Source organism: Zootoca vivipara, chromosome 1 (assembly GCF_963506605.1).
Source record: "Zootoca vivipara chromosome 1, rZooViv1.1, whole genome shotgun sequence".
Lineage (NCBI taxonomy): Eukaryota > Metazoa > Chordata > Lepidosauria > Squamata > Lacertidae > Zootoca > Zootoca vivipara.
Genome location: NC_083276.1, coordinates 106,445,091 through 106,465,731, shown reverse-complemented (window position 1 = coordinate 106,465,731; position 20,641 = coordinate 106,445,091). Strand labels below are relative to the sequence as shown.

Genomic DNA, 20,641 nt, shown 5'->3' with positions numbered 1-20,641 from the left:
TGTGGTGTAAATTGTTACCACTTTGGCAAGGATCCTGTTTTGATCTTGATTAATGTATTTCAATATAGTCTTATCCAGTGTTGCAGCTAATATTGAAGTACTTGTTTTGAAGTCTTGGCTGAGTGATTATACTGGGCAGTAAGATTCAAGAGAGAAGCAACCTCTTGTTGCTCTCTCCTCTCCTCTGAAATTACTTTGGCCTTTTCCCAGTAGGGTGCTCCGAACTGGGCTTATCAATTAAGGTTGTTTGTTTGTTGCTTCATTTTGATATGTTATGGTTAGGCACCACCCCAGAAGTCCCTGGGCAAAACAGCTTCAGGTATCACTCCAATTCTCAGAAAGGTAATGCTTCCTATTAGGCCTGGTGGGAGAAGGGGAGGCTAGCTAGCAGTCTTAAATGGACATAGCGTTAGACCTGGAGTGACCAACATGGGAGGACTCACCTCTGAGATGAGGAAGCCAAGATAAGAATAAAGCCAGCTGGGAGCATAATAAGTTTTTGCTCTGAAGATAAACGTTTTCCTTCTCTCTATTATCAGGGAGTTGGGGTTGGTAGGCACATTAAACCTGGCTTGTTTCTGAGGCCAAGCTTACTGTTCAGTTCAGTATTGGTGGAGGCTTGGGAATTCCCCTTGCAGAAGGGAAGCACTCTCCACACATCAGGGTGGGAAACTGTGACCCTCCATATATTTTTTGGATTGCAATTCCCATCATCCTTGACCATTACCTGTGTGGATTAAGATTGATGGGAGTTGGGGGTCCAACAATATCTGGAGGGCCATAGGCTCCCCACACCTGCTATATACATATTAATACTGTATATATTTGTAATATATTTGTAATCTTTAGTTATCTTGTCCTGGTGAGCTACTGTTCTTTAATTTTTAATACCTTTTGATGGGGCAGGCAGAATACTGGGATTCTAATAACTTAGCCTTTTAAAAGGGGGGAATGACATACTTTAAAAAGATAGTCACATACGTGTGTTCAGGCACTTCTGTGTTTTCCCTCGTGGTTTCCCTCATGTTTTATGCTAGCCTTAGTTTCTCCTGTTGAATCAGAGGCACTCTCCAAGTTTGAGGAAGGACCATAAGTCTGTGATACAGCAACCACTTGCATAAGGCTCCATGATCAATCCCTGGCATCTCTAAGGTAGGGCTGGGAATGTCCCCAATAGAGCCAGTCCCAACAAGTATAGACTGTACTGACCTAGATGGACAGCTTCCCATGTTCCTCCAACCAGCAACAACTTGCCAGATTAGTCTGTTGCACAGCTTTTGGGGGGGGGGTGTTGCTACTAGATAGAAAGGCACAGCTTGGCTTAGTAGTTCTTGTTACTTCATTGGAATACTGTATGTGTAAATAATGTTAAAGACAATGCATTAGTGTGCAGTTAGATTTTAAGAGAAAAATGAAGCTATGAAAAAAGAATTACAACTTTGATTTTTAGATACAGTATCTTTTCTATTTGCTCAGTTTGTATTGTGTGTATAATGTTAGTGTGATCAGTTTTAAAGGTGAAATATTTTCCTATGGAAAACTACAATAATGGAAAAGTTTCTACACCATATAATGGATTCCAGACCATTGTTTTGGAGGGTAATTGACAAATTTACAATAGTTAAATAGAAGAGCATGGGAATATAAGGGCATCAATTACTCTTCTGTCCCAATTAAGCCTATTCATGTTCTTTCTTGTATGTTTCAAGACCAATAGTAATGAGAGGTAGAAGAAGAGCACATGTGTTGCTCTCAGATGAGATGATCCCAGTCTCCTAAACATGGTTAGGCAACAAGAACATTGCACCATCACCAGACCAAAGTAATCAAATTTTGAGATTAGTGATTGCTACACTCTCCTCTTGCTAAATCACAAAAAGCAAACTATGAATTTTGCTTGTATGAATGCCACATTAATTTTTCACAATTCACTGTTCAGTGTAATTGGCTCTCTTTAGGTGTCTGTCTATACTATTGATCTTGCTATGCCTATTCATTACCAGAGATCCTTGGTCAGTAAAGGGTCGCCTGCAAGCTTGGATTTTATTTATTTTATTGGATTTTTCATTCGTTTGTGTTCTGCACATTGCTGTGAAACACAGTAAATACTTGATTAGCTTAACCTTTTGGCCTTGCTTTATAAAGAAAACAAAATTATTTCTGTTCCCACAGGAAGTGTGTGTGCTTGTTCTTGGTGTATACATGGCAATATTCCTATGGCTTGTGGCATCCCACAGTTGGACAGAGTTCTTTCCTATCACCTGTTACCTGAGCCTTATAACCAGTGCTATTTTTCTAGAAAAAGAGGTGTTGGAACTCAACGTGAATGCCTCTCTTGTTCTCTTATAATGGGAATGATGCCCACCTGAGAGGTGCCAGAACTCAGTTCTGGTGAGTTCCCTGCTTATAACTCTAAATGCTGGGGATTCAACTTGGGATATTCTACTTGTAGAGCATGCACTGTGCCACTGAGCCATAGTTGCTCCCACTTTGTGATCTGTTTGAGTGTTGCAGAACAGAGCCAATGACTATTTTCTTTCCACTCATAGTTCTTTGGATCCAGCCCAATGACTAGAGCATGGTGTTGTATCACATGTTTTCATGGAATACCATATTCTTAAAATTAAAGGATGCTTTGATGTGTCTTGCCAGGCTCTGTCATCTGTTTGGTGGAAACTTTCACATTGAAACTTCTGTAACAAAAACGGTTGCTTTCCTCTCTGTAAACTAGTAACAGATCTTATAGTCATGATTAGGAAATGCACTTTGATGTGTTTATTCAAAATGTCCTAGAGATGACACAGCCATAATACACTTAATTCCCTATTCTTCTATTAGTATACCAAAATGCATTCCCCATAATGAAACAACTGAGTTTAATTTTGACCAAAAAATGCCTGTTCAAGGCTAGAAGAATGTGTGGGTTACTGCACTTCCAGTTGGATTTTGGACTACACAGGCTGGTACCCAGTCTCTACAAACAGGAGGAAAGAAACATTTCCTGACTTCTGAAGCATTTCCCTCCTTTCCTCTTGTTTGCATAGCCTTCATTTCATTTCCTATGCCAAAATTATTGCACAGCTGAACTTTTCCATAGCAAGCTTTGCATACACAAGACAATTTAAATGTCATGGGTTGGATCCAAAGATGTGCCAGCAAAAGAAATGTGGCGCTGACACAAATTGTTATGAAACAACCAGAAAAAGGCATTGGCTGCATCCACACATCACAGTAAGCCTTAAACCATGATTGGTAAGCCAATTTTTGTTCTTTGATCAAGGTTTGTTTGAATTTAGGCATACTGCTAAGCCAGACTTTGTTTCCTTTGCAAGCTAATAGGAAGGAGCAAAGTGGACACAATTCACTTGTATGCATTAAGTCATGGTGTATGACTTCCCATGGTGTGCAAACATGGCCATTGGGTGATACAATGCAAGAGAATTCATTCTTCTAAATTATAAATCTTAATATGGCTGATTTTGGGGTTTTTTGTATATTTTGTGTTTTTATGTTGTGAACTGCTCTGTGGTCTTCGGATGAAGGGCTGTATACACATTTAATAACTGAATTAAATTATTATTATGCATAAGTACTTCATAGAAAACAACCATGAACTTTCTTTGAAACTGTGAAGCATAAAGTTATATTTACCTGGTCCCAGAAGGGTCAAGCTTCATAGCAACATGGAAGTACAATTCAAAACATTTGTTAAAAGAATATAATTATTTTTATGTTGTGAAAATAATTTGGCCCTCTTCTATCTTTGAACAAAGTCATCTCACAGGTACATGCAAGCATATGTCAAAACACTCCAGAATAAAATCCTAAATTGGTTTGAAGTTCTACTAATGCTGCTGGCCACCAGGCGATGTGGACATTCCTATCACAGTGGGATGCACATCTTGCTGTAACCCTTCCCTACAGCACTACAGAGCCTCTTGGGAAAACACATGCAGGGTCATGCTTTGACACTGATGTCAGTACTTTGAAGGAGACTGAACTTCTGTCTTTGCTTCTGCTCCTCCTTTGCTTCCAGAATGCTTTGTTCACTTTCCCTAAAGGTATATAGCATCCCCATTATCCATAGTTATAGGCCTAGTCCATTTCTCTGTCCTAAATTAACAGTGAAGTAAGTCCTATTATATTCAGTGGGGTTTATTCCCTCATAAGAGTGCACAGAGTGTGACTCTCCTCTGCCTTTTCCTGAAAAGGGGGGGGGCATACTTATGAAAGGCCATTGACATTGGTGAAAGTAATTGAGAATGACAGACTTACAAAATGTAGTTTGAAAGTGAATAGAATAAATTGAACACTGCATAAACAAAATAGGGTTGAGTTCTGTCCATTTTATCACATGAGGCTGATAGCAAAAAGGTGAAGAGTGAGAGTTGAGTCTTTAGAGTTGCCTACATTTCTTACGTGTTCCTTGAAATACTTTGTGCAACAGAACCAGCTTCTACGTATGCTGCAGTGGTTAGAGTTTGTTGTTTTGTAGCTCAGATGAAATTCTTGCTTGAGCTATCAAGCTCACTGGGTGGCCTTGGATAAATTGCAGCGACTTGCCTCATAGGGTAGTTGCTGTGGTTAACAAGAGAGAACCCCCAACTACATCACATGGAACTTCTTAGAAGAAAGGTGGGGTGATAATGTGCCATAGTATTCCAGCCACATGCTACATACACCTGACTTGACAAAATGTTTCCCTTGGAGGATTTGGGAATGATTTATTGAAGTATGCATTTGTTGTTCTTGACTTGTCTAGATGCTTCCATTGTAAAAGGAATAGTGCAGGGATGTGGCTTCCCATTCACTTTTTTTATGTGATGTGAAACTGGTTTGACTTGTATTTCTTGTGTGATTAACACATTCCAAGACACTATGCTTATTAAAGTATTTAATTTAAAGTAAAGTACCTTGAGTGATGTTACTTAAAAGTAATCTGGACTTGAAAACAGCAGAAAGAGTTGCATATGCTGCTGTTCTATTGTGTTACATGCAGTAGAAAGTATGCTTACATATACAGCCTTCCCTTCCCCTTTTTTATTGAAAGGGTTGTAGAATGTGAAACAATCCATAAAGATTTATAGAGAGAAAAATATAAAATTATGAAGCTCAAGAAGAGGTGTGAAAATGTTAGCTATAGGGGAATAAATGAAAGAGCAGATAGAGAATGCATATGTAATAAACCCTTATTTACATTATATATGTACACACACACAAACACACACACCTCGGTTGTGTGATAAATCGCCATACTGTTGGATACCGGCACTGTATTGAAATAACATTGTGATAAGTGTTTTGACAAGGCAATATACCTTTGAACAAAAGGTGGAGACTTGACAGCTTCCCAGGGGGCAGCTCAGCTGAACAGAAGTGTGCATGCACACGAAAGCTCATACCAAAATAAAAACTTAGTTGGTCTTTAAGGTGCTACTGAAGGAATTTTTTTATTTTACTTCGACCCAGACCAACACGGCTACCTACCTGTAACCAGATATTTTGCAGATAATTTGCAGATAATTTTCAGGCACCTTGTCTCCTGCTTTGTTTGCACTCTCCCTCCTCCCTTCCTAACTGGAAGTGATTGTTCTGGTTTGCAAATGTTCTTTGGGAACCCCCAGCATCCGATGGGGCTTCTGCAGCTTCTGATTGGCTGCAGGACCTTCCTGCAGCCAATCAGAAGCCACGATTTGGTTTTTGAACGTTTTCGGAGTCGAATAGACTTTCAGAACGGATTCCATTCAACTTCCAAGGTAAGACTGTAATCATGGTTGACTGTTAAGGATCCACATCACCGTAAAATATTTCATGATGCTGATTTTTATTTTTTTATTTTTTTGGTATTTGTATAAAGCTGCTTCAAGACTGAATGTGCCCAATTAAATAAAAGTATTGCTGTGATGATTGGGAATGTGGTTTGTATAATACTCTTTAATAGATGTTGATTATGTTTTCCTTCCAATTTATTTAAAAAAAAAACAACTGAAGAGAGAGGTGGGGTGTAATCATGCTTGTTTATGGTAGCAGGGAACTTATGAAAAATACTAGAGGTTGGAGGAAATTCCAAGTGTCTAGGAGTGGGAAAACAAACAGGGCTGTCTTAAGCGCCCCTGGCGCCGTGGTGCGCTGGATCTCTCCGGCGCCCTCCCGCCCCGTTTCCCAGCGCGGTGGGCGGGTGGGCACAGCACAGGTGCAGCTGCGCGGTGGACCAGCCAGCCAGCGGGCCAGTGCCGTGGTGCCCTGCGCCACCCAGCCTGGCCGTAGGGCCGGCCCTGAAAACAAAATGCATGGATCTTCTGCTCTTCTCATAATCAACACATTCTGTGCAGAGAAGATAGATGATAGTGATAGAATCTTCCAAAGAAATTGACTGTTAATTTTATTGGGAACAAATGTACAACTATCTGTAAAAAAAAAAAGATGCTGGCCATATATTTGATTTGATTTATTGTATAGGTTTGTGGAGTTTCAACAAAGCCATTTAAAAATATATTTAAAACATCACTTCTGAGCGACATTGAACAGTCAGATTCCTCTGGTCTGCACCAGTTCTATGCCAGCTGCTAGGCACCAGCCATGGTTGGAGGCAGAATGCTTCTGAAAATCGGATGCTGGAAACCAAAGGGAGGGGGTGGAGGAGGTCTCTCCTGCTTGAATCCTGCTTGCAGGTTTCCAACAAGCATCTGTTTGCTTGCTGTACAAACAACATGCGGGACTAGATGGGCCATTGGCCTGATCCAGCAGGGCTTTTCTTATGCGAGATAATGTTAGCAGAAATGAGAGGTGGTAGCTGACGACATGGACATGACATTACCAGTTGGTGACTTGAGCAGTGTGAGGGCAGATAGGTCACCGTAGTGCAGGCACACAGCTGCTTATTGGCCAGCAGCATCCCATGTGGGCATGGAGCTATGACATAATAAGTCCACGTCCATGTGGGGTACATTGAGCTAGTCAGCAGCTGCTGCTGACCTGGCACCTCTTGCCTCCAGTCCCCCACCCACCAGAAAGGGCACAATTTCCTCTTGCAGGAATGTGCGCTGCTCCTTTGAAGAATTTATTTTTGAAGCAAGAAGTATGTGTAAGTCCAAAAAGTGTTTCAGAATGATCCATCTCCTCCCTAGTTCATTCATCATCCCCAGATATATATGCACCAAATGGCACCATAAACAGTCGCCAAAATGGAATGTCTAGGTGCCGTTTTTGTTTGTTTGTTTTTTCATGTGGTCTTTATTATTATTATTATTATTCACTTCATTTCTATACTGCTTTATATTTCAAAGAACAAATCTCAAAACAGTTTACAACACATTAAAACATGAAATAGAACAATCCAGAATAAAACCCTATTTTTATTGCAATGAAAGCTTTATGTCTGCTTGGCACTGTGGAGACTGTGTATTCCAATCATTATGTATTCCAAAATACATAATAATTTGTTTTAATGTAGGGATAAAATTGAGGAATTTAAATTGTAAGTATTGTATAAATGAACTGTACTTTTACTTTCCAAACATGATAATTATATGACAAACCTAGTGGCTTTTGATCTGTAAAAGGTGTTAAAAATGCATATTTTCCTATTTTCTCTAAGATTTCCATTCCTTCCCCCCCACAAACCAGGAGGGGAAATGCCCCCCTGGTTTCAAAATTTCTATAAATTTTATACATCTGCACCTAGCATCTGAAAGGAGACTACCACCCCTGTATTACTGGCCTGCATCTTCCTTGGAAAACTTGAAAGTGGGCATTATTATGCCACTAGATAAAAGATTTTAAAAAAAATGTTTATTCGCTCGTAGCCCTGAAAACACAGGTTTTCTGTTGCAGCAATGCAATGGAAGGGTTCCTACTGTGAGTTTATATTTTTAGTCTGCCTATTTCTTGATAAATTTATCAGGAAATAAAGGACAATTTTATGCTGTGTTTATTACTGTACCTTATTGCAGTGTACTATAAACCTGAAGTGCAGCTTTCATGCAACAGCCGCATGAAGCACATGTCTTAGAGCACATAAAACTAAGCAGGCTTCACTGTGATCAGAGCCCAGATCTTGAGTCTAATTGATGGAACATAAGAAGGACTTTTCCTTCTATCAAGTCGGATCATTTTTCCATCTAGCTACATAATGTCTATACCAGGAGTGGACATTCCCTCCAAATGTTGTGGACTGCACCTTCTCTCTACTACCCTCAAGTATCAAAAATGGGAACAAAAAAAATCCAAAATGTAATGCTTTGGAGTACTACAGATAAAATTTAAGGACAAAGGATGGAATCCAGCTGTTCTGGTCCACAAATGCAGTATTACATAATATAAAGGAGTTGAAGCATGTCCCCCCACCTTATGTTTAATAGAAAGTAGGCACAGTGAGTGCCACTATTGCTGGTCTGATCCAAAGCCCTGTTGTGTACTCAGGCCACTGCAGCCATGGGTAGGATTGGGTTGTTGGGCAGTACTGTTTTTCTATCTTTTTTTGGAGGTTAAAGCAATTGAGTAAATGTATTTTCACAAGTGCAGGGTTGCACAGTAGTACTGCAGTTTCATTCTTAGTACTGGAATTTTGTAAGTGTAACTTCTGCTTTCTTCCTTTTATGAAAAAATTTTTTAGATATGGGAAAATTGTGTCTACGAAAGCTATTTTGGATAAAACGACAAACAAATGCAAAGGTATGTTCCTTGTTAATTCTTTTTCAATTTTTGATTTAATATCCTTTAAAATTTGCTTTAAACACACCACACACACACACACACACACACACACACACACGGTCTTGCCATGCATTACTCTGAAGCATTTGTTCCCTAGTAGATCTGGAATGTACCCAGCCCTACAAAGAGAGTGCCAAAACTTCAGATGACTTCAGTCAAATTTAACATACATGGCACTGTTTGCCATTTAGCCTCAGCTTCAAAGAAGAAAGGGAGGTTTGAAATGCTTCCACTCCCCCTTAGCCTGCCGAGATGAGAACTCTTTACAAAGGACCATTTGAAGGCAGAAAGTATCTGAAAAGATTACATATTGTGTAAATTGGCTTTATTAATTAGGACGAAGTAGTGTTAAGCAGTTCTTAATTGCATGTTCCAATCCTCTAATTGTATTTGTGTTCTGTTTCTTTTTGAATATAATGGAGCAGAGGGGGGGAAGGGTTTCATTTTCACTGACATAATTATAGCTGGGGGGGAAACAATAAACTTCTTTCTGAGACACCGGGTGCATTAATTTAGTTTGGTGACCTTCAGTGTAATTATGATTAGATCATTTCCTAACAGAATGAGTGGTGGGTGGAACGTAATGGCAAACACTGACATATCAGGTTGCAGCCCCTCTTTCCAAAAGGGGAGGAACACCACTCTAAGCACAGGAAAAACATCTGCCAACTTAGCAAGGCTAATATTTACTCCCTCCACTATTAGGGACAAAGTTGACAAGCAAGAACAAAGAAAGTGAAAGCTCATCATTAACCGAACCCAAACATTTTACTCAAAGGCTGGTGGTAAAAAGCCAGTTATTTCAGAACACATACAGAGGATTTTAATCTCAAAAGAGATTCTATTAATTGGATTTGTCCACATTATTTTCATGCTGATGCTAAACTTGATGCTCAGATGTATCCAGTGTTTGAAAACAGGAATTACTTAAACTGAATTAGGCTGCAGTCCTATACCCATTTGTGGGAGTGTCCCACTGAATTCAGTGGGACTTCACCTGAATAAACATGTATAGGATTGCAGTGTTAGGATGACAAAGTACCTTCCCACCTACATACAGCAGGCAACTGTAGTGAGCTTACTCAAGCTTCCGCTGGCCTTTGATACTAGTCAAATGAGTCCTGCTTACTGTAATTGTCATATGTTATCCTTCTTCTTTATTGGATAGTTTTGTACTAAATTGTTGTGCAGCAATCCTTCACTTCATGTGAGGGGTCTCTTCCCAGGAGGTTGTGTGGACCATCCAGAACAGTGTGGAAGATACGTGCAGATGGAAGGTGGAATCTGCACAAACCATCTCTCTTGCTCTTTCATTAACAAAGGCATGTGCTAGAACAAAGACTCTTCTGCGAATGGAAAGACTCCTTCCATTTGCAGAAGGCCACTACAGTCGTACCTTGGAAGTTGGACGGAATCCATTCTGGAAGTCCGTTCAACTTCCAAAACATTTGGAAAACAAAGCACGGCTTCTGATTGGCTGCAGGAAGCTCCTGCAGACAATCGGAAGCCTCAGGAGCCCTGCCGTACGTTCTGCTTCTGATAATAGTTCGCAAACCGGAACAGTCACTTCTGGGTTTGCAGCATTTAGAAGCCAAAACGTTCGAGAACTAAGCTGTTCAAAAACCAAGGTTGCAACTGTAGTGGAAACAGCATAGTATCTTCATTTTTCTTAAGAGAATAAAACTTAATCTTACAATATCTAAATATATTAAATATATATATATTTATTATATTATATATTATTTAGAATATATATACCATGTTTCTCATATTATAAGACATGTCTTATATTTATTTTTTCCTCAAAAAAACACACTATGGCTTATTTTCAAGGGATGTCTTATTTTTTTCCTCCTCCTCCTGCCGCAGCTGGCATTGCTACTGCGCCTATCACTATGTCTTATTTTCGGGGTATGGCTTATATTCCTTGAATGCTTAAAAATCCTGCTATGGCTTATTTTATGGGTATGTCTTAAAATATGAGAAACAGGGTATATATATATATATATATATATATATATATATATATATATATATATATACACACACACACACACACACACACACACACACACACACACACATTCTAAATATTGGGGAAGTAGCTCTGTAATCACAAGGACTTTGGACTGCACAGTGAAAATTCACCTCCTGCTCTTAGCCCTGTATACTCAAGAGCAAAGTTGGGAATGTTACCCTAGGAGAAGAGATGGAGGGAAAGTTCCATTGAACAAATGGAAATCTTTGCACTAATGGAACTACTTTGTTGGATGCTATCTACTGTGATTTTTTTTTAAAAAAAATCAAAGTATAGCTTTGCATTTCTTTAAATGTCATATTTGAGGCGTATAAAAAGGGCTTTGTTGACTTTCTCCCTTTTAATCAAATACTTAATTTCAAACATTTCTGATAGTTGGGAAAATGCACTACAGTAAAAAAAAAACACCAACAACAATGTACAATAAAATTAAAATCCAAAACACAACCTATATTCCAAATAGATTTAAACTTGTAACAATGGACATCAAGGGCCAACAAAGGCAAAAGTAAATAAAAGGGTATTCAGCAACTTATTGCTCAGGGAAGGGTATGGGTTCCACCATCGAAAAGACTGCTTAATCCCCTCTGTTTTACCATCACGAACTTCATCAATAAAGAACATATAATAAGTTGCAAAACAAGTCTCTTTAATATAGTATATGGGGGCACTCCCAGTTGCCATCTAATTCTTGACTGGGTTTAATAAAGATTTCCAAATTCCCATCTAGGATGACTGCACTGAGTGTGTCCACCCAAGCAGACAGCGTGCATTCCTCCTTTTAATTTAACTGCATGTAGTGAAAATCTGCTGGTCTGCACAAAGCACTCAAAACCATGAGCAAGCTTTAATGAGCTCGGACACATCCACTTCCTCACATCTTCCTGCATGGCTGCATCTTCCTAATTTACTTTTCGTTTCAAAGAATATCTGCTTCGTATTACACCCCGGTTTACAACAACCAATGATTAGTTGCTAAATAAGCCCACTTCAAACCATGGTTTATGAAGCTGGCTTGTTGTAACCGCCTGTTGCTTGTTTTAAACCAGGATTCTTGGTTCATGCATGTTGCTCACCCATGGTTCTTTCAAACTAGTCTTTGCCATGTGGGTGATGGGGAGCATGCAGGCCCTACTCCTTGCTAAATCTCTCAGAAGCTTGCCAACATAAGCACTAAACCATGAATACATGGTGCAAGTATGAACCAGCCCAAGAATAGCATGTTTATTTTTTTATTTAAAAAAATCTCGATAAGCAGATTGTTGTATTTAGTGATATTGCAGTCATATTTCGGTGCAAATAAGGGTTAGCAACAAATATGGGCTAAATACATTTGGGCATTGTCTTCATGATGAGATATCACCATTCATGGATGAATGCCCATTGTATATTGTATATTCAGTAGATGTGCGAATAATGTGCATATACAATTTTTGTAAAAGGCTACAAGTGATAGCCTTATATATGGCACTGAACAAGGAATCATTATAGGCAGTAAATGGAGCATGTGCCAATAAACAACCAAATCCAAACAAATGTCTCAGATATTTGTTTTTTGCAATATGAAATGTTTCAAACTAAGACAACATCTCTTTTCTAGTGAATTGTACAGTAGAAACTGTTAAAGGGAAAAAAAGCCTTCTGGAAGCTCAGGAAAACGATGCAGTGTGTGCTTTCATAGACACTATTTCCTCATCCTAATTTTTCAGGGGGTGGTTATGAGGATGAAATAAAACATGCACATTATAAGCCACTGCCCTTAAGCTTTCAGATGAAATTGAAAGTGAAGATTTAGGCTTTTCTCACCCAATAAATAAGCGATGTTTTAAATTCCAGGTTATGGTTTTGTAGACTTTGACAGTCCAGCCGCAGCTCAGAAAGCAGTATCCGCTCTGAAGGCCACTGGAGTCCAAGCACAGATGGCAAAGGTAAGATAAATGCATTTGGACCACTTTTAGAGTAACCCCAGAAACTTCTGGCCTCCAGTTATTGTTGGACTTTTGAACTCCCATCATCCCTCACTGCTGACCATATTGGCTGGGGATGATAAAAGAGTTGTAGTCCAGCAACACCTGGAGGGCAACAGATTCCTCACCCCTGCTCTACACTCTGGTGATAGTGGATCCTTCCTGGCATGAAATTAATGTCTTCTCATCATGGACCTACTCATGTGTACTTGAAGTCCTCCATCATTTTAAAAACAAAACATGCTCATGGGGCAAGGTCTTAAACCATCGCCTAGGATGACTTTTGACAGGACTACTCCTGGGGTAGTTAGATTTTGATACCATAGATCTATAGTGATGACAATTTGTCACTTGAAGAGAAACTAAACACTTTACTCAGGAAGTAGTCACCACTTTTGGCTACCTTACAGAGCATGCCTGGAATCTTTCCCTCTAATTCCACTCTTCAGGCATGAGTGTTGTTGCTTAATGTAGCCAAAACAGCACAACAACGCAGAGAAAGGAGGTATCAGTAGAGGAGGGGAAACCCCAAGGTTTGCAACAACAAACCTTTAGGAAGAAAAGTAAGGGAAGATGAAATCTCCAAACAGCCCAGTGAAGACAGACTGCTCAGCAGGTGCCACTTGTAATACTAAGCTAACCATCAAGACAAAAATTATGTCACTACCAGGCACATATTCTCAGCAGCTTGTTATGACAATGAAACATGCGTTGTTTCTTGTTTTCAAAAGATGGAACACAACAGTTTTCAACTCTGCTGTTTATGCTGCATTTATATTTGGGGGGAAGTGCAGTTGTCCTCGTTAAGGCCTATTTACCCATCACCCTTCTTACTCCCCCAAAAGACAGGTATGTTGACTTGGTTATGTGTATAATATGCAAGTTAATCAGGAACCAAAGGACCAAGCTCTATAGTATGACAACCAGTGTTCTGAGGTCATATAGTACTCCAGTATGAAGATGCTTGCAAATATAAAGCAGTGAGTGGCAAATTCTTGTAAATAATTGCAACTCCAGCCTAGCATATGGAACTTGGACTGGGAAAAATGGCTTACTTTGGAGATGGAGGAAGCCAAATGTCAGGCATGGTTCACTCACAAAAAAATAAATTGCGGTATTTTTGTCAGGTTCTGCTGATCTAGAACCAGCCTTTTCAGCCACCAAAGGAAACGTAATCTGATAAAACCCAAGTCAGCCTGAGTAATGCTACAAATGTTCCCATTTTACAAAGGCCAAAGATTGCCAACAGAATGCATATAAATTAGGAGAAAGAGCACTCTTGTGGAAAGAACTGAACAGCGGGGTGGGGGGTGGGGACTTTCTTCAGAATCTGAACTTCATTAAATAGAAAGTCCCTGCCATTTCCTGGAAAATTTTGTATTGGTTATAGCAGCAAAACACTTTACAGTATTTTATCTAAAGCATATTCCCCCACTTAGAATCATAGAATCATAGAGTTGGAAGAGACCACAAGGGCCATCCAGTCCAACCCCCTGCCAAGCAGGAAACACCATCAAAGCATTCTTGACATATGGCTGTCAAGCCTCTGCTTAAAGACCTCCAAAGAAGGAGACTCCACCACACTCCTTGGTAGCAAATTCCACTGCCGAACAGCTCTTACTGTCAGGAAGTTCTTCCTAATGTTTAGGTGGAATCTTCTTTCTTGAAGTTTGAATCTATTGCTCCGTGTCCACTTCTCTGGAGCAGCAGAAAACAACCTTTCTCCCTCCTCCATATGACATCCTTTCATATATTTGAACATGGATGAAATAAAACATGCATGCACTTCCAATGGTAATTCAGCGTTTACCTCTGCATTAATGGCATTTGAAATGAAAGAAGTAGAAAATGGCTGAAGAGTGTGAATCTTTGCAGAGTTAGAATAGAGCAGTGTAAATAGTCTTTATTTATATGTCAAACTTTCATAAGACCAGAAAGTGGGAGCCATTGGTGGTGGTTGCTCTTGTTGTTATCAAACTATAAGCCAGTCAAAATATAATTACAACCAAAGAGATACATTAATGGTATAGACATAATGGTATAGATATAAAGGTAACAGAACTCTCTGGGATGCATGGTCATCGGCTGCCAACACATTGTAATAGCAAATCTATTCCAACAATACTGTTGACCTAAACAGAATATATATAATTTCTTAAGTGACTTGCAACATCCTGAAAAGTATGTTCTCCTGTACTCTGGTACACTAATATATTATGCACATACCTCACTTTTCCACAAGGTTAGTTAACTTTATTGTATTTACTATTTCCCATGTTTTGATCCTCCAATCTTTTGCTGTCTGGGTCCTTATCTTTGTGCAGTTGTGACAGATTATAATACAGGCAGCTGTCAATAATGGGAACTATTGTAAACTATGAGTGATGCAGATCTTCTGCACATATATTGCAATTATTCATTAAAGCCTATCCTTCCAAGTTTGAAAGCATAGTACTTTCTAAAATATTCAAGTGACTAAATAATGTGAGAGCCCCTCAGAATGATTAAATATGAAACTAATCTGGCACACCTTTCTTGTCCATTCTGCTGCTTCTTGAGTAATGTATAAACCAGGGTGGCTTTTTTCAGCTTAGGCAATATTTTTCCAAATTCTCCACTGAGGAACAGTGGAGCTAATAACCTGAAATGTCCTTGGATTAGTTCCAGGACAGCAAAATGAAAACCATATGTCTATTACTTAATGCACATTTTATCACATGCATGTACACTTGCTCTTACTAGATTTTTTTCTTGCGTTATGGCTGTTCTGTGGGTTTCTGTGTTAATAGTGGTGTCATAATATTTAATATCTAGGGACGTGAGGGGTGAGAGGCACATACAAAACAAAAACTGGAAATAGTGCACATTTGTCTCCAATGTTAAGGAGCCCTCTTTGTGTGAATTTGGGTGGTGATGCTTTCAATAGCAGCAATGTGTTTGTGGGTATGCTCTTAAATTTCAAACAGAAGTTGGAGGTACAAGAGGATAGAAATCTGAAAAGGCAACAGTGCTCAGAACTATGTGTATGTGTTTCATCACCCTTATAATATATGAAGGGTAATAAGCATTAATGCCATAGTATTCGGAATGAGCAGAGTTTCTGTCAGCAAAGGGGAGAGAAAGGAAAATGTACTTCACATGTGAATAGCAGAGTTGGCTAACCAGCAGTGGCGTCGCAACGGGGGGGGGGCGGTGAGGGCGGTGCGCTCCCGGTGGCACGTCTCCGGGGGTGACAAGGCGGTGCCCCACCACGGCAGCGTGAGCAGACATCACGCTGCCACAGCTGCATGTAGAGGATCCTCTATTCGTGGGTGCAGCCGCCAGCAGAGGATCTTGCCCCTCCCAGCCTCCCTACCTCCCTGGCTTGCTGTAAGCGGCTCCTGCTTTGCCGCTTTACAACAAGCCAGGGAGAGGCGGACCGGAGCCACTGCTCCCCCTCCCTGCCCGGTTTGCTGTAAAGCGGCAAAGCAGGAGCCACTTACAGTGAGCCAGCCCCCCCCTCCCAGCCTCCCTCCCACCCTGGCTCGCTGTAAGCGGCTCCCGCTTTGCCACTTTACAGCAAGCCAGGGAGGGATTGAGGAGGACGGATAGGAGCCTTGGCTCCCAAGAGGGTGCAGCTTTGCCAGCGCCTCGGCAAAGCAGCGTGGAGGGGTGACAAATTCCACACCAGGTACCACCTGGGCTTGCTACGCCTCTGCTAACCAGAGATGTCATCCTGGTTCAGGCATGCAGAGACTACATTTTCTAGATTATAGGCCTGGACCTAGTCTGACGGAGAGGATAAATCTGTGTGTGGTTTGAACCATTGCAGACAGAAGCTTACAAGGTTCAAGGTTCCTTTGCTTGCTTATTTTGAAAATCTCCTCACACAGAAAGCTAACATGTCAGAGAGAACACTAGCCTAGAACCCGTACATCTAGTTTGCTGTAGACTGAGCACCATGTTTACTAACCTGTGTCAAGAAGGAAATCTAGTTTTAGCCCATAGGTAAAGCTTAATTTTTTGTGTAATGCAAGGAACCATAATTTACCGTTATGTTGGCTGCTTAAAGGGGTCAGGGCTATAAAGTTAGACAGCTGACAACATTGTTATATAAATGACAGGGTTCAGGAGATGACATTTTAATGTGTTTGCTGTTCAACAAAACATTTCCTATTTTTAATAACGGCTATTGATGCTGTATCTTGATATCTGGGTGTGCTGTGTAATCTTAAAATATATAGTATGTTTGCTTTTATAAACAAATTGCTTATGAGACAGCTTAAAGTTTTCCCTGTGGGCCCTTAGCAGTTTCATTTAGGGTTATGGTATTTTCTGTCCTGTTCCTATGTTGCTTTTGTCATCTGGCAGACTAATCTCCTTACTCCCCTCTACCACCTTCTCATTCATTGCAAAGGGTACAGCTCTGAGCTGGGCTTCTAATGGCTTTCTGTAAACTCCCTTTAATCTTACTGCCAACCCACATACGATGTACCTGAATCCTTCCCATCTCTAATGTAATAAGTGGCATGTGGTGCAATACAATAATTTTATTAAAACAGAAGTTATGTGATCACTTAGTGCACAGAAGGGTATGGTTTCTGTTATGTTTTATCTTTTTTTTAACAGTACTTTGTTACATATAAAGCAATGGTTATGTAGTGCTAATACTATTCTATTCCACCAACCCTGCTACCACCACCCAAACACTATCTAAACACCTCCAGTTCTCACTCCAACTACCACCCAGTCTGAAACTCAACTTATTCTTTGAACAGTCTCGCACCAGTGTTGCGGCTCCTTCTCAAACTTCTATTCAGTCACCACTCACTTCCAGCATTCCAAGAACTCTCTCCTTCTCCCAGCCTAACACATACCTTAACTTACATACCATAAATACCTACGCATTTACTTTAATTACTCTAATATCATGACATACACACACAATTATATTTACATAAACACCAGAACATCACCGGGCGTAGACAGAAGAGTGAGATATCTCTTACAACATACTTACTCTGGACCACTGCTTGGTCTCTTGGATTCATGTTACGTGAACTCAAGTGTACTTCTTAAGTTTATTGTGTTAGTTTGCCTACTCCACCTAATTTCCATGAGCTCAATGTAATGTTAAAATGAGGTCTGAACATGCCTACAGTATATGCCCATCAATTTAATTAATTGAGAGTTCCTCTTACAAAATGAAAAGTATTTATTTTGATTTTTTTTCCATGAATGCTTTTGGCTTTTGTGGTCCTCTCAAATAAAGTTAGTGGAATACACGTGGAGCTTCTAAAAGGTCTCATTGCATTGTTTTCTTAACAAAGCCCTGAACATCTTCATACAAAGGGTTGTCCTCTTATCCAAAAGGCACTTAGGAATGTCTCCATTCTCATGAATTGAAAAGAAACCCTGTTTCAGATTTGCTCAGCTATGTTCTTGTACCATAGTCTAGCGAAAAATAAAGGCCCCTTTCAGCCATGCTGCTTGTCTTGTTTGAATGCTACAATAATCAGGAAGCAGATACTGTCTTTTGTGTTCATACATAGATTTAAGACCAGTATGAATGGCACACCATTTTTCTGTTTCAGTGAAGCTTTCTAGTAGCAGTGCTGAAAGTTCCGTGATGGAATTGAATCGAGGGATCTTGTGCTAAGCCAGGCACCGCCAAACTCCGGCCCTCCAGATGTTTTGGACTACAGTTCCCATAATCCCTGATCACTGGTCCTGTTAGCTAGGGATCATGGGAGTTGTAGGCCAAAACATCTTGGGGGTGCCTGTGCTAAGCTCTATGAGGTTAAGACTTCTCTTCCGGCACAGTCTTCCCTGTGAGGAGGAAGAAGAGGCTAGGGCAGGCATCCCCAAACTGCGGCCCTCCAGATGTTTTGGCCTACAACTCCCATGATCCCTAGCTAACAGGACCAGTGGTCGGGGAAGATGGGAATTGTAGTCCAAAACATCTGGAGGGTCGAAGTTTGGGTATGCCTGGGCTAGGGAGGCAGGCACAGACAACATTAGGGCCTGCTCCAGTGGGACTGTCCCCTCCCATCGAGCTAACTTTGTTTTAGTCCTTTAGAATCATAATCTGCCTTGGGCACCCACACAGAAAGGCATATATCTGTGAAGAGTATCAGAGCTGCTAAAGGGTTAAACAGTTCTGCTATGACGCCTGGCCCATGGGCCTTAGGTTGCCTACCCTGGCATATATGAATGCAGTGAATGAATGAATGAGGTACTAGATTGTGATTGTCAGCACTGAGTTGCAAGCTGGGGAATAATTTGGTCATGATTGAACTAATGTGCCGAAGACTCCCATATTATTGTTGGTTGCTACACACGTTTCCTCCTGCAATACTTAGATCATTTGGGGGATGGGGGCGCAATCTTTCCTCAGGTGGCAAGTTTTTGAAAGAGTTACATGAGCATCATTTCACTTCACTACCTATGTATATCCCTTGTTGGGAAGCAAGTAACATACTGAACCATGATATACATGGCACTTTCTCCCCTGCCATTGCAATGTAATCAAGTTCTATGAACCAGAAAGGATTATCAATCATTCCTACTGAAAATGTTGCCATACCATGTTAACTTTGCTTCTGCTGGCATTTTTTATATTTGACTAGATAATGCAAGGTGTGTTTCTTGGGATATTGTTTTGGTGCTCCCAGCATACTGAGAGCTTCTACTAACATGGGCTTTTAAGGAAATCTGCAATATGCCCCACTAATCTTTTGGAACTTCCTGAGGGTCACAGCCTTTCTACAGAGCAAACAGAATGCAAAACTGCTTGGAAGTATATTAAAACATAACAAAAGTTGTTAAAGCAACAGTTAATGTTAAAATATTAAGTGAGAGGAGAGGGACACCTATATGACAGCAGCCAGATTGGATTGGATCCAGCCTTGCTAACAGTAGACCTACTGAAATCAATAAGTTAGTTGTGGCTAATATAAGACCCATCAATTTCAATTGCTTTATTGTAAGCATGACAATTTATCAGCAGAAGCTATGAGAGGAGGCTACATAGCCAATGTTCCTAGACACAGAATTACACAATGTAGACTCCATGATAACTAGAAAAAAAGGCCCAGCTTCATATTACAACTTGGCTCTACAAATTTGGGAACATGAATGAAGGATTCACCCACAGACCTCAAAGGCCAAGGAGGTATACCCACGGTGGCTGCAATTCATCCATACAAATTTCTACAACATATGAATTTTGTTGCAGTTATGATGTTTTCTGCCTCTGCTTATCTTTCCTCCTATTTTGTGCACCTATTGCACAATATAGGCAATACGAGGCACCATTCCAAACTAAATAAATACAACCATTTTTAAAAAAGAGGCTTAGTATTTCAACTTGTTCAGGAGGAGGGAAAACTTCTAATTATAGAGATTGTGATTTCAAGGGTGAGCTCTGTGTTCTAAGCGGTCTTGGAGCACAATTATTTCAACTTCATGCTTCATGTACTTTTTAAAAGGAAAAACAGGATGTGCGTGAAGACGAAAACCATATGATTAAACAATTAATCGTGCTGTTAGCATTACAACAGCATTCATTGTAACAAAGTACCTTTAAATAGTTCCTTGTGATCAATGAACAAAAACAATAACCATGCTAATTTTATTTATTTATTTTTTTAAAGAGAGAGGGCCCTGATAATTAGCTCATGTAGACTTGGGAGTTCTTTTTTACTGATGCATTTTTGTGGCTGTTCCAGACCAGAAATAAAGCAACCTTTTTGCCATATATGGATGCCTAGTTCAACCCATTTGCTGAATGGGTCAGAGCAGTAACTGACAGCACTGCAGCTGAAGCTGAATAGTTTTACTTTTAACTCTGTATCATGTGTATCATCTTCAGTGATACACATGAGCACTGCTTCCATGGGAAGCCAGGCCAGCTAGGAATGAATCCCTTTTGCCAAAAGGG

General features: G+C 40.1%; 1 protein-coding gene across 4 annotated transcripts in view; it reads left to right on the top strand.

The window, feature by feature from the left end:
• Window positions 1–20,641, top strand: part of RBMS1 (RNA binding motif single stranded interacting protein 1) — a 121,598-nt gene that overhangs the window by 76,453 nt on the left and 24,504 nt on the right. For all 4 annotated transcript variants that reach the window (XM_035132434.2, XM_035132425.2, XM_035132416.2 and 1 more), the window contains exons 3-4: window positions 8,615–8,673; window positions 12,590–12,681. In XM_035132434.2, coding sequence (XP_034988325.1) covers window positions 8,615–8,673; window positions 12,590–12,681 — 151 coding nt within the window. The remainder of the gene's footprint in view (window positions 1–8,614; window positions 8,674–12,589; window positions 12,682–20,641) is intronic.